Source organism: Aspergillus nidulans, chromosome III (genome assembly GCF_000011425.1).
Source record: "Aspergillus nidulans FGSC A4 chromosome III".
NCBI lineage: Eukaryota > Fungi > Ascomycota > Eurotiomycetes > Eurotiales > Aspergillaceae > Aspergillus > Aspergillus nidulans.
The window spans coordinates 2,485,304-2,498,083 of NC_066259.1; the positions used below are offsets into that span (position 1 = coordinate 2,485,304).

The 12,780-nt window shown below is 44.6% G+C and overlaps 6 protein-coding genes across 6 annotated transcripts, besides 1 other annotated feature; 4 read left to right on the forward strand and 2 right to left on the reverse strand.

The window, feature by feature from the left end:
• Window positions 1-12,780: part of a sequence feature (contig 1.163 1..91924(-1)) that runs on past the window's edge.
• rps1 (ribosomal 40S subunit protein S1) lies at window positions 1,488-2,883 on the reverse strand. The gene is made up of 5 exons (XM_677047.2): window positions 2,759-2,883; window positions 2,604-2,688; window positions 2,528-2,553; window positions 1,954-2,455; window positions 1,488-1,903 (listed from the first exon to the last, which is right to left on the reverse strand). The coding sequence occupies exons 1-5, from the start codon at window positions 2,770-2,772 to the stop codon at window positions 1,760-1,762; spliced, it is 771 nt and encodes a 256-aa protein (XP_682139.1). The 5' UTR covers window positions 2,773-2,883; the 3' UTR covers window positions 1,488-1,759.
• Window positions 3,770-4,589, forward strand: ANIA_11131 (transcription elongation factor 1 family protein). The gene is made up of 4 exons (XM_050611773.1): window positions 3,770-3,798; window positions 3,885-3,929; window positions 3,978-4,116; window positions 4,172-4,589. Exons 1-4 carry the CDS (start codon window positions 3,796-3,798, stop codon window positions 4,351-4,353), a joined length of 369 nt encoding a protein of 122 aa, XP_050467760.1. The 5' UTR covers window positions 3,770-3,795; the 3' UTR covers window positions 4,354-4,589.
• ANIA_08869 (uracil phosphoribosyltransferase) lies at window positions 4,561-5,677 on the reverse strand (the record flags this gene model as incomplete). The annotated part of the gene is made up of 4 exons (XM_677046.2): window positions 5,305-5,677; window positions 4,891-5,249; window positions 4,668-4,839; window positions 4,561-4,612 (listed from the first exon to the last, which is right to left on the reverse strand). Exons 1-4 carry the CDS (start codon window positions 5,469-5,471, stop codon window positions 4,561-4,563), a joined length of 750 nt encoding a protein of 249 aa, XP_682138.1. The 5' UTR covers window positions 5,472-5,677.
• Window positions 6,197-8,418, forward strand: ANIA_11130 (WAPL family protein; the record flags this gene model as incomplete). The annotated part of the gene is made up of 2 exons (XM_050611774.1): window positions 6,197-6,515; window positions 6,566-8,418. Exons 1-2 carry the CDS (start codon window positions 6,317-6,319, stop codon window positions 8,416-8,418), a joined length of 2,052 nt encoding a protein of 683 aa, XP_050467761.1. The 5' UTR covers window positions 6,197-6,316.
• Window positions 9,164-10,093, forward strand: rhbA (putative GTPase rhbA; the record flags this gene model as incomplete). The annotated part of the gene is made up of 4 exons (XM_677045.2): window positions 9,164-9,423; window positions 9,478-9,617; window positions 9,671-9,799; window positions 9,854-10,093. Exons 1-4 carry the CDS (start codon window positions 9,369-9,371, stop codon window positions 10,091-10,093), a joined length of 564 nt encoding a protein of 187 aa, XP_682137.1. The 5' UTR covers window positions 9,164-9,368.
• On the forward strand, window positions 10,550-12,705 carry ANIA_08867 (serine--tRNA ligase SES1). Its single transcript, XM_677044.2, has 7 exons — window positions 10,550-10,791; window positions 10,853-10,923; window positions 10,985-11,146; window positions 11,209-11,630; window positions 11,683-11,773; window positions 11,828-12,196; window positions 12,250-12,705. The coding sequence occupies exons 1-7, from the start codon at window positions 10,659-10,661 to the stop codon at window positions 12,424-12,426; spliced, it is 1,425 nt and encodes a 474-aa protein (XP_682136.1). The 5' UTR covers window positions 10,550-10,658; the 3' UTR covers window positions 12,427-12,705.

Here is a 12,780-nt window from a genome sequence, read left to right on the forward strand (position 1 = left end):
GATTCCTTATTTTTTCTAGACTATAGCTACCTGCCTAGGGTATCTACTACGTTTTATAAAATATTTTTATATCAAGTAGTTAGGATTATTATAGTATAAGTATTTATTCTTAATTAATCTTCTTTATTTTTTTTTATAAGTACCTAACTAGTTTCTCTTAGGGTCCTAGTCCCTTTTATATAAAGAACTATAACTTTCTTTTATAGAACTATAATCTAAGTATAGATAATTTCTTAGTCTATTTAATTAGGGGTTCTGGTCTAGTCAGAGCCTTCTATTAGTCTTATATAAGTAATATATATAGGGACAGCAGTATAAGATTTTTTTATATAAAACTAGCTACTTTCTAGAGATTATAGTTAATTTTATATAGTTAATTATAATAGTTATTATATAAATCCTCCTACCTAATACTAACTATAGCCTTTAGTAACTTAATATTAATTACTATATTTAATAAAGTTTTTTTCTAGTTATTATCCTAATTAATTTTTCTAGTATTAAAAAGTTCTTTGTTAAATTTATTTAAGAACTCTTTAAAGTTATATCTTTCTTATTTTATTATATTTACTTATACAAGAGCCTTTTTCTATTAGTTAAGGCTATTAAAAACCTTATCTAGTACTATAAAGAATTCTATTTATAATACAAGAGTCTTAGATTTCTAGCAAGCTAGAATTATAGTAATATATACTAGCTAGCTTTTCCTCTTAGGTAGCTATAAATATAATAAACTTATTTCTTCTGTATAGGATAGTAGGTAATATTAATTATAAACTTAGTATAAAAATTTATCTAGAAAAAAGGATAGTTCTTAAGATCTTTTCTAGTAAAAAATTTAATATCTAGGTAATAAAAACAGGGATAGCTTTATTTATAGGAAGTAGATATTATAAATATAACTATAATAGTAACTAGTAGATAATTTCTTAGTTATAAGTTCTATAAGGCCTATAGTTCTGCTTATAAGCTATTATTCTCTTCTTAGAGCTGTTATTTCTAAGTTTATATCTCTATATAGAGCTCCTAGAGCTATTATAGTAATAATATAATATTTTCTTTTTCTATTATTATAGTAAAAGGTCTCCTTATACTATTATTAAGATTAGTAAGCAACTCCTAATATTAAGGGATGTATTTAGATAAATCTTCCTATCTAGATATGCTGTATGTACAAGAAGGAATTGCTAAAGAAGAAATAAGAAAGAAGAATTGTTGTAAGGAAGTCTTGTAGGTGGCTCACCGCCTTCAGGACAGCGCAGGCCTTGGCCGAGTCACTAAGGTCTAAGGTCCTTGTATAGGCAAAGGCCCCATAACACATAGATTATGAAGTGGAACCGATCTTCTGATCTGCGGAAGGAAAAAGGAGACAATAAACCCGGCTGGACCCATCACTACTTACTAGGATCTATTGGACGCTCCTGGCAATACACATAACACCAGCTTTATATGCTACAAATTGCCTCGGTATTCAAGGTCATGCGCACTTTTTAATTAAAGATTGTTCAGAGGGTTCTCATGGCTAGAGACTAGCTACACCTTTGAAGAGCTTTACTGACACTTAAATTGAGCACTTCCTCAAGGGCATTCCAGGTAGGAAAGTCATACGACAGCGAGTCAAGGACTTGGAGAAAGTATCATTGGCGGTTACAGCACTATCCCGTTTTTTTGCTTATCTCACACCGCAACAGTATAGACAACTCATTAGAGTCGGATTTTGAAGTCAGCCACAATTATAGGGCTAGGCGACAATTGGACTCTAAACACTCTCCAAAACCTGCTCTTTGAACTCCCTCTCCACCTTCTGGCCCTTGTCGTCGGTCGTTGACTCGCCGTGCAGGTTGAGCAGGGCACCGAGATCAAACTTCGGAGATTTAAGGAGCTTGACCTTGCGGATGTGGACCTGATACATTGATTAGTGACAATACCGCAAATCTTCCAACAAATACCCACATGCTGGAGGGGGTAGATCCCCTGCGTGGCCTTTTCAATCTCACGGCCGATAACCTCCGGGATCAGCTTTGACGTCAGCTGGGCAAGAGAGCAGCTAGAGGCCTCCCGCTGCATGATCTCGGTCATCTTCTTCCTGATGGCACGAATCTGGGAAGAACGAGCGTATGTAGTCTTCTTGATCTGGTTGGGGCGTCTCTTCGTGAAAGCGATGGCAAAAAGGCGTAGGAGATAATCATCGGTAGTCTTCACGGTCACGTTGGCCTCGATCAGCGACTGCCACTTGCGTACAAGAGAACGCAGCTTGTCGGTGGTGAAGTCCAGACCGTGGAAGTTGGTGAGACAGTTCTTTCCTTGGATCTCGTCGACGCGGAGCTTGACCTTGCGGAAGGCATGGTCCTCATCGCCCTGTAGATCTGCGAGAGAGACTTCAAAGATACGACCCTTCAATGAATCATTGGCGTTCTTCAAACCACTGGTGCGGTTAACCAGGGTTTTCCCGACGCTTCACACATTTCAGTCAGTCCACCTCTCAAAAAACGAAGTTGTCCAAGACGATAGTCGGTATTCAACTCACTCTCGGTTCGCGAAGGTAGAGGGAGCCTATTTCTAGTCAGCAAGGTACCAGATCTGGTTACCCTATGGGCGCCTACCTTCACAGAGTATTCATCCTTCCTGGTGAAGGGATCAACAGTCCTCTTCTTGATACCCTTCTTGCCCTTCGACAAGCGCTTGTTCCTAGCCGTCCATTAGCAATAGGCTCAGATGTTTGCACGGTGGCCGCAATCTGGGTTTAAAAATGTCGTACTTTCCAACAGCCATAATTGCGACTCGGGCCTATCTTTCAATAATCGAAGACAGACGAGTTGTTGACACAACGCAATTCGGTGGGAGTGGTCGGGTCGACTCGTGCTGCTTGCCGCGGTTTCGACAGACAAGAAGTTGTGAACGAAATCCCACAGAAAAGTTCCATTAAGCGAGACTCTGGCCCTATAAGTGTATTACGTAATATATTACCCACAAACCTAAGTCCTTTTGATTGGATGAAGATAAATCTGTCACGTGATTTGTCCCCACCCACACGCTTTTGAGATCAATCTCGGGCCCTTGCTAACCTTGCGAAGTATGGTATGTCTACTCGCGCGTTTGACTCTCATGGCTTATGAGCCTTGGCCTGTCAGCAGCAGTGATTTCGCCTTTCAAAAATTGACTACTTGTGACATGCTCAGTTTATGGACACTCCGAGCAAACTGTTGATTAGCAACAAATGTAATACTTCTGGCCTTCCTTGCCACTTCCCTAGGTGTGTTGCACTCTAATACAGGCTACCCAAAATACCTCCGGTATTTCTTGCTCCCTGCTTATCGTGGAGCAGGCTTTCTGCTTCAGTTTCAAATGTTTTACATTATTATTCAGTTCCTAGGGCCAAGCTGTTCAACGGGGATTGAGCCATGCATCCACGAATTCAGGAGGCTTTTGTTCGGAAGTCATATTCTCTGTAATTGGAGCGATCATACACAGGTGCATTAGTATACTCTTTGCTTAAGAGTGATTACTCAGAATAATCTCGAGAATTATAGAGTACTGCGGCACTGGCAGGCTTCCTAGATGTAAACTAGTGGGGCGGAGGCTCCGCATGCGAAGATTTATGTCTAGAGCCCACCCCAACTTTCATGAAGCACCAGTTTATTTAGGTTCTTGGTACTCTGGTACGGCTAAAAGTTTGCATTGTTTGAAACGTGTGCACCGCTCAAGGAAAGACTAACTTGCCGGCTCCGGTCAGATATCCTTTTGACACCAGATCATTAAGTTTTGACTTCCATCTCTTATTTGCATATTTTGAGAATGGTATGTTTAATTTAATCACCAAATGTGGACCTGAGTTGGATAATGTTGGACGCGTGGCGTTCGTTATGTTGACATGTAAATCACAGGGCAAACGCAAGAAGTCAAGCCGCCAACCCCAGCAGCCCAAAAAGGTATAACGAAGTAACTTCTACTTGATCGATGCTAATCTCAAGGAGCAGAAAGAGCCTCTTCCGAGCACGTTTGCATGCCTTTTTTGCAATCACGAGAACTCGATTGTGGTGAAGTTAGACAAAAAGCTGGGCTTGGGTCATTTGTCCTGCAAGGTTTGCGGACAAAGATTCCAAACTGGCATCAACTGTAGGCATTGGGCTCTTCTACAACCTCTCACCAACTAACCACTTTCTATTTGCAGATCTTTCCGCTGCTGTCGATGTATACTCCGACTGGGTTGATGCTTGTGATGCTGTTGCCAAGGACACAGCTAGTAAATATGAAGCCGATGAATATGCCACACGTCCCAGTCCTCGGACCTATTCACCGGAAGGCCGCGGCATTGGCGTCGCAGAGCCTGCCAGCGACTTGGGGGAGGACTGATGGGATTACTGCACATAGGACATCCCTCTCTAAAATGCGAAGATTTCATGAATTCCCGCCTTATATATCAGATTTCGCCTAGGTACGATGCCCTGACGATTACACCTGGCCGCACAGCTGTGCTGCATAAGTGTTGGTTCTTGCTGTTTAAACAGATTCAGTTCATACAGTATGCCTAGGGAACCTCGTACTTCTATGAGACTAGTACTACAGAGTATAGTAGCGGTCGCCAAAGTCCCCGAGGCCAGGAATTATATACCTATTGAAAAATCTCAGCATTGGGGCGATCTTCACTGTCATTACTGGGCGCTTACTTCTTTTCATCCAGACCTTGGTCGATAAAGGCGGTCACAACCCTGAGCTTGGGAAACCGTTGCGCGAAATCTGCAACACCCGAAGGACTTGCAATGAGGTTAAGGAAAAGTATGCGTTCCTCAGGCACACCTTTGGCCTTTAGAGTCTCAACAGCGAGCGTTGCAGATCCCCCTGTTTCCTTTAGTTATGTTTCATACCGCGGTGCCGAAGAATGACACGCACCTGTCGCGAACATTGGATCGAGAAGAAGGACCCATCGATTTGAAATGTCAGTAGGTAGTTTTTCGTAGAAGAGTTTCGGCATGCAAGTTTCTTCGTCCCTTTGGATGAGGATCTTTCCTATTCGGACAGAGCGACAACAATCTCTCAATCCCTGTTCCATAGCCTCTCCTGCTCGCATGATTGAAACGCCGCAAATTTTCCCCTCAAACTTAACGCCAAGATATGACCGACCAACAGGAGTAGTGACGGAGTTTTCAACAACCGGAAGATGATTGAGTCCTTCTTCTACTAAGAGGCGGATTATCCGGTTTGAATAGAAGATGAAATCAGCGCGACCTGTATTCTGGTCTCTAATCATACTGGAAGACTGTCAGTGGAGACAAAAATCGGTTTCGCATGTGCGCATCGACCTACGTTAAAAGTGCTATCAATTGCGGAGTCTGGGGAAGGACATGGACATTTTCATGTGATATGCTTTTCGATACTGTTGCTGTAGGCTTTCCCCTGTCTGACCGATAGACTGGACCAACTTCTTGAGCTGGTGAGGGAATAGGTTCGGCTGGTCCACTCATGACTGACATGGTAAACACGGTGGGAGAGGTCTATAGAATTGAGGATAGACCTGGTATTGACTGGCGAAGCTGACGCAGACTGTTAGGTATGCGAAAAGGCCTTAGCGTATGGATGACTAAATATCGAAAGTGGGTTTTGTTTCTGCAAAAACGGCGTGATTGGCGAATGCTTCATGAGTCGTCCTGTCCTTCAATGTCGAAGCCTGGGACGGGAGTCCAATCCTGTCAAGGGAAATAAAAACGAAGACGAGGTAAATGTCGCGTTGCCGGACATCGCCCCACTGAGTATAGCGCGTCGCCTCTACATTTTCGGCTGATCTTTGTTTGTGGCATGGTTATAAGTCTACAATAACGGTAATGTTGCGAAGTAAATTGACCGCACTGATTGTACTATGTATCATCTTTGCGACAAGAAAGCAGTAGTACAGATCACATACGGCAATAGGGGCATATCGGCGGTGACCTCAATCTATCCTATTCCTCTGCCCGCATCTGCTAACGGCGACCAAATTGTCTTGGCCGACACTTCGGAGTAGGTAAATTCGGCTAGCAGGACCAGATGTAGTATACTGATTGTTATTCGGGTCGATCCAGAATTATTATTGTTTAGTTTGTAGCGCCAATTTAATTCCTTGTTGAGGGTGACGGTATTAGTCATTCACAGGATAATGAACTCTATCGAACCGCAAGTTCTCAGGGTCGACATCCTTATCATTCTCCAGATACTACTACTAGGTAATTGCCTCGCAATTATGCTCAGAACTCCGCCCTTTGGTGAAATGACAGATCCTTGATATCGTGTGATTCAAGAATTGGCTTCATCTTTCGGGCTCTGTATAGCGCGTGCTATCAGTATGTCTGCGGACAGAAAGCGGCCGGTGACGTATGGGAAATCGCCTTCGCATCGACCTGAACCCATTCTGCGGGGTTTAGGGGATACCTCCACAAGATCTCCTAAATCTCGTACTTCGCCCAGTGATGGATTCACAGCATTTTCCTCACCAGAGTCATCGATCAGATCGCCTCAACACTCACCTCTATCGGAAAACTCAAGTAAGTGGTTAACTCCATTATCCGAATCATCCACTCACGGGCAAAACTAGCTAGTTCTTCCCCTAGCAAACGAGAAAATGAGCGCAGTGTCATGCAGCGAAAGCGGAGGAAGTTGACAAATGAAGAGACGTGCCGAGATCGTACACAGAGTCAAATCAACTCGGAAGCGTCCGCAGACATCAACCTGTGCGGCAATGAAGACATTCTCCTGGAGATATCCCACCGTGACGACAATCAATCTTCATCTTCATACTGGCGCTCTGTTCCCCGACAGAAGCACAAATCTGAGCCTATAGGACGCGAGCATGAAGGAGACAATGCCCAGAGTGTATCTCAGAAGGATGATCCGACTTGCACACGGAAACGGTTAGTCGACTCACTGGGCACCACAGGTAATGACGGCGCAGTTATTATTCCGATTTCAGATGCTGTTCCTAAGTCGGCGCATTCTTCCCAGGTTAATGTCTCTAATGAAGCGGAGTTAGTCTCTACACGTCCGGGTTCAACCAGGGAATCAGTTAAAATAGTGACTCGTGATCCTGGGCGTTTACAAAACTTAACGGGCCCCAAACCTCCCATATCCCGATCTTCGAGATTTACGTATTCGCGACAGCGCTCGTTCTTGAATGACCCACTCAGCTTGACTGACTCCGAGCCACTTGGTATAGGAAGCTCCTACTACTTTGATACGGAAAAAGAACTGCGTAGTGCGCATGTTTCGCGCATACCTCCCGCAGAAGATGATACACATGATATGAAACCTGTTCGGAGTATTCACGAGCTTCGACAGGCCGGTGACAACGCCCGATTCCGAGAAGTCGTTGACTCACTCTTCGAGGACATTGAGGATGCACATACTACATCATCGGGGAGGTGCCGTGGGCTTGCTGAGTTATGCGCAAAGCTCCTGGACTCCGAGTTCGTCTATCGTTTCTCTGAGCAAGGCTTTGACGAACGTTTGGTCAACTGCACACCAAAAAGCCTCGACATAGTATCCGCCTCGCTTGTGCTCAGTGCTTACAAACTCATAATAATTGGAGGTCATGCTTCTTGTATATTTTCAGAAGCCGTATGGGCAAAGATCCTCGAACTCTTACCTCAATTCCTAGACATGGATGCCGACCTCAACACTTTAGCGCGAGAGCCTTCAATCGGCCTATCAAGAACAGCGCAAGCTTCAGTCAGAGGTATTCGGAGTCATCTGCTACCTGTCATAGGTGCACCTTCGCCATACCTGTCCCCTCAATTATTAGCAGTCGACTGCACCGAATCATCCTTAAAAGTTCTTCGACAGAGCAGTCACACTATCTGCTCTATTCCTGCCTCCCTGTTAAATAGGCTTGTTGACTTTTTGATAGCGAAGGCTTCTGCGAACATGAATGGTCATACACTGGCAAATGAAACTCACTTTTTGCTGGCATTATTCTCAATTCTTGAGAATTACTCTGTGATATCTGAGCCTTTTGACCGTGATCACCGCCTATGTTTCCAACGCCTTTCTCAGCTTCACGGTCTCTTATTCCTGGATCATTATGATCGCTCCCGTCAGGTTTCAATGTCCTACGTTCGGGTGATATTGAATCTTACTAACAGGGAGCCAACACTCTGCGCCAGCTTTGCGTCCCAAGAACTTGTTTCTGGACTTGCTAAAATTGTTGTTGGTAATTTTAGCAATGTTTCCAACCGCTCTCTTGTTCAGGAGGGCGACTCTCTGAATGAAGTCATCTTGGCTCTGGGCACTCTCATAAATCTATCAGAGAAGACTGAGCAGGCCAGAGCTATACTCGTACATGCCGATGGCAGTGCGGTTCCCATATTTCACCAGCTGTTAGAACAGTTTTCTAGTAGTATAAATGCTATGGACCAGGTAAGAAATATGCTCTTTTTGATCATTCTTGTCTGACTGAATAAAGGCGCACTCCGTGCCTGAGGTGCATAAGAATGTCGTCGCAGGATATTTATCTATCCTTTTACTTACGGTTTGTCACGATAGACAAGCCCGCTTTTCGGTTAAGGATTCTCTAGATGGAGGTATACTAGCCTTAATTTTGTCAACCGCGGAAAAGTTCCTGCAGTACCATAGAGAGGTTGAAAAGGGTACTCGCTTATTTGAGAGGTGTGAGGAAGGGGAATCTAGACTCACAGAACGAATAGAGCAAATCATCAGCCAGGTACGCCTGCTGGAGAGACCTGCTCATCAGATGTAGCGAGATCTAAAGAGAAGACCGGCGCCGCCTCGATTGCGAAGATGGATATGCTCTTCTTCTTTATTGACAAGATGCCGCCGTCTAGTACTATGCAAAACCTAGTAACTTGTCGCTGGCGACCGTTATGACAAATACCATTATCTGTTCATCAAACTATAATTTGCGGAGTTCGGGAGATCCCGTATGGCTGACACACTTATGGGCAGTCTGGAAGTCACCACAAATGTATTGGCGCTTATAATATAGTAACCACTTATATTGCCAGACCATAGATGCTGTGTGGAATTTTGCTATCTACTAAAACCTGCCCACTGTAGTGGTGGTGGGAGCTTCTCCCCCGAGCAGCCCTACAACCGTTCGTTTGACGTGTTTGCGTCCGAATGCAACTTGTCTGTCAGCTCTGAGCTCTTTGAGGAGTTCGCCACTCTTACTAAGTTCACCCATCATCAGTGCTGCGTCTCCGAGAGTTAAATGGGGTTTACTATTTCCTGACGTCGTTCCCTAATTTATCTTGGTTATTCATGATCTTTAGCGGTCAGTAACCATCCGCCGCGGTTCTGGCCATTATTGCCAGGCGCCATATCTCCGCAGGGACCCTTGTGTTGTTTTCTTCTGCTATTAATACCATCTCTTCAGAGCTGCAAAAATGCCTAGTGCGCCAAAACAACGCAAGATAGCTATTGTCGGCAGTCGCTCCGTGGGTAAGTGTTGCGCGCAAAGGTCACCGCACTCATAACTGACACTAATCACAAAAGGCAAATCCTCACTTACGGTTCGGTTTGTTGAACATCATTTTGTGGAGAGTTATTACCCGACGATTGAGAACACCTTCAGTCAAATCATCAAATACAACGGTCAGGATTATGCAACAGAGATAGTTGATACAGCCGGTCAAGTGAGGACTTATCGCTGCGCGCATTCATCGCAAACGCTAACCCTGAGCACCAGGATGAGTACAGTATATTGAACTCAAAACATTTCATCGGGATTCATGGATATATTATTGCCTATTCCGTGGCGTCCCGCCAATCTTTTGATATGGTAAGGGTCATCAGGGACAAGATACTGAATCATCTCGTAAGTTTTCCATGTTTACAATCAATGCTTTCTTGCACTGAAGCATTATTGTAGGGAGCGGACTATGTTCCCCTGGTCGTTGTGGGGAATAAGAGTGACCTCAAGCCTGAACAGCGCCAAGTTTCCTTAGACGAAGGCCGACAGTTAGGTGAAGAGTTTCGCTGTGCATTTACGGAAGCTAGTGCTCGTCTTGATTTCAACGTTGCGAGAGCTTTCGAGTTGATGATTGGGGAAATTGAAAAATCCCAGAATCCATCTCAACCAACTGGTGGTAACAAATGTGCTTTAATGTGACGATCAGCCTGCAAAATCATAGACCCCCGTTTTATTTTATTCCTCCCTTTTGTTCAGGTGTGGCGTCTCCTGTATGTAGCCATACCAATAATGCCTGGGATGGAAATGCTGTTATTATGACGAATTGTGTTCCGTTGATCTGAATTTTAGGCATCAAAAGTTGGTAAAGAATTAATATTGAAAAGAGCGGAGTAAATCCCAATATGCAGTAGTCTTAACTGACTGTATCGTGAATGAAACTACTACAAAGGCCATGTGGAAACCTCCGCAGCATAATATTTACACTGAACGTGGCGCAATAGAGCCATGCCCGGATTAATTTCGATGCATTACAATGAAGTTGGCTGAATTGCTGACCAGTGACTCAGGGCGCTAGATAAGTGTGGGTGCCCTAGGTTTACTCACCGTACATATCGGAGAAATGTCGACCAAAATTCGTGCCCCTCACCCCGCCCAGGCCGAAGTCAATGCACATTTGATCAAACAGCCAGCAACAGCGACATTTTGACTGACCCGACTCCATAAATTTATACCTTCCGGATCCTAGTTAAAGATAAATTAGAAAATGCTTGACCTTGCCGACTTTATCACAGACCGCGGTGGAGATCCGAATAAGATCAAGGAGAGCCAGAGAAGAAGGTCAGCCCCTGAAGCTGCGGTTGACGAAGTTATCACCTTATACGAAGAAGCTCGTAAGGGTAAGTCATCCAACGGCGCGAATTATATGGCGCCAGAATAAGCTGATGGTTTATCTTGCAGCACGGTACGAGGTTTCTCAAATAAATTCCAAGCTCAACGGCCTTCTCAGGGAGATCGGCAAAAAGAAGAAGGTGCGGGCTCTTATTTCAGCTTTTCAGGAGACTACTCTCACTGACCTCTGAGATTATCTAGAACAAGGAGGACGCAACCAGTCTTCTGGAGGAGAAGGCAAAGTTAGAGAGTCAGCGGAAAGAGGCAGAGAGTGTTGCCTTGCAGAAGGAGGATCTTAGGGACAAGAAGATTCGAACGATCGGTAACTACGTTCATGACTCAGTCCCTGTCAGCAATAATGAGGTCGGTGATGCCCTGCTGGAAATGTCGAAACTTGACTGATCGATCTCAATTGGATTCTGTAGGATGATAATTCTGTCATCAGAACATGGTTCCCGGAAGGCTTCGTTGCTGAGAAACCCAATTGCCTGTCGCATCATGAGGTCCTCACTCGGCTTGACGGGTATGACCCGGAGCGTGGTGTCAAGGTTGTTGGCCATCGTGGATACTGCCTAACTGGCTACGGCCTTTTCTTGAACCTTGCGCTTGTCAACTATGGGCTGGAATTCCTCTGGAAACGTGGATATAAGCCAAACCAACCGCCTCACTTCATGCTTAGAGAGATGATGGCAAAGACTGCCCAACTTGAACAATTTGATGAGGAACTCTACAAAGTCACGGAGAGCGAGGACAAATCTACCGACAAGTATCTCATTGCTACTTCGGAGCAGCCCTTATCAGCTCTACATGATAGTGAATGGCTCCAAGACAAGGATCTTCCGATTAGGTGAGCAACGCAATGCTCCTCTCCTTGTTTCCGAGGCTCACAAAAGTTCCAGATATGCTGGATACAGCACCTGCTACCGCAAGGAAGCTGGAGCTCACGGAAAAGATGCGTGGGGGATTTTCCGTGTCCATCAATTCGAGAAGGTTAGACATAGATTTTTATTGATTGTGGTGCTCTGAGAACTCACTTGGGAATAGATCGAGCAATTTGTCCTCACCAAACCTGAGGATTCCTGGAAAGCTTTCGACGAAATGATCTCAACTTCGGAGGAGTTTTACAAATCGCTGGGCCTTCCCTACCAGGTTGTTTCCATAGTCTCGGGGGCTTTGAACAATGCCGCAGCGAAGAAGTACGACCTTGAAGCCTGGTTCCCTTTCCAGCAGGAATACAAGGAGCTAGTTTCTTGCTCCAACTGTACCGACTATCAAGCACGCGCCCTAGGAATTCGATATGGTCCTAAGAAAACCACTGACGCAAAGAAATCATATGTCCATGCGCTAAATGCTACACTATGCGCTACGGAGAGGACTCTCTGTTGCGTGCTTGAGAATTACCAAACAGAAGATGTATGAGCAATTCTTTCCCCGTGGTCAATGTGTCTGAAACTGACAACATGCAGGGGTTCATTGTCCCAGAGCCTCTCAGGAAATATATTCCTGGTGCGCCGGAGTTTCTACCTTACACGAAGGAACTTCCGAAAGATAGCACTTCAACTAAGGCCCGATCTAAGCCCACCACGAAATCCGCGAGTGGCGCGGATGAAGTGTCCAGAAATCTAAAGGATATGCAGCTGTGATTCAGGAGATTGGAACATACCTATAAAACCCATCTCTCAAAATACTCTTTCGTCTATACAGCTCTGCAGCGCGGTTCATTGGTCTATGGCTTGCTCTGTGTCCGTCTACCACCTGTTTAAATTTTTAAAATTTCAAAGTTTCTTCGAAATATTGCTTTTCCCTCCAAGCATGTGGCAAATCATGGACACCAAGGCTTTTGAACCTATGCTGTGATGAGAATAAAGCTCAACAGTAAACCAATCCAAATGATGACGCAATGGATATCGATTTATAGAAGCGGCAGACGGACGACTTCGAGCAGTAGCTATAAAAGTAATTGCTTTCAGAACAGCCCTTCTGTTGGAGAAAGTCCA

Bases quoted from the DNA above. Each gene is read 5' to 3' on its own strand.
- rps1 (XM_677047.2), bottom strand. The intron at 2,554-2,603 runs GTAGGCGCCCAT...GACTAGAAATAG, and splicing joins AGGATGAATACTCTGTGAAG to GCTCCCTCTACCTTCGCGAA. The intron at 2,456-2,527 runs GTGAGTTGAATA...AAATGTGTGAAG, and splicing joins TCTACCTTCGCGAACCGAGA to CGTCGGGAAAACCCTGGTTA.
- ANIA_11131 (XM_050611773.1), top strand. The intron at 3,930-3,977 runs GTATAACGAAGT...CTCAAGGAGCAG, and splicing joins AACCCCAGCAGCCCAAAAAG to AAAGAGCCTCTTCCGAGCAC. The intron at 4,117-4,171 runs GTAGGCATTGGG...TTCTATTTGCAG, and splicing joins ATTCCAAACTGGCATCAACT to ATCTTTCCGCTGCTGTCGAT.
- ANIA_08867 (XM_677044.2), top strand. From the start codon at position 10,659: ATGCTTGACCTTGCCGACTTTATCACAGACCGCGGTGGAGATCCGAAT. The intron at 11,774-11,827 runs GTTAGACATAGA...ACTTGGGAATAG, and splicing joins GTGTCCATCAATTCGAGAAG to ATCGAGCAATTTGTCCTCAC. The intron at 12,197-12,249 runs GTATGAGCAATT...GACAACATGCAG, and splicing joins AGAATTACCAAACAGAAGAT to GGGTTCATTGTCCCAGAGCC.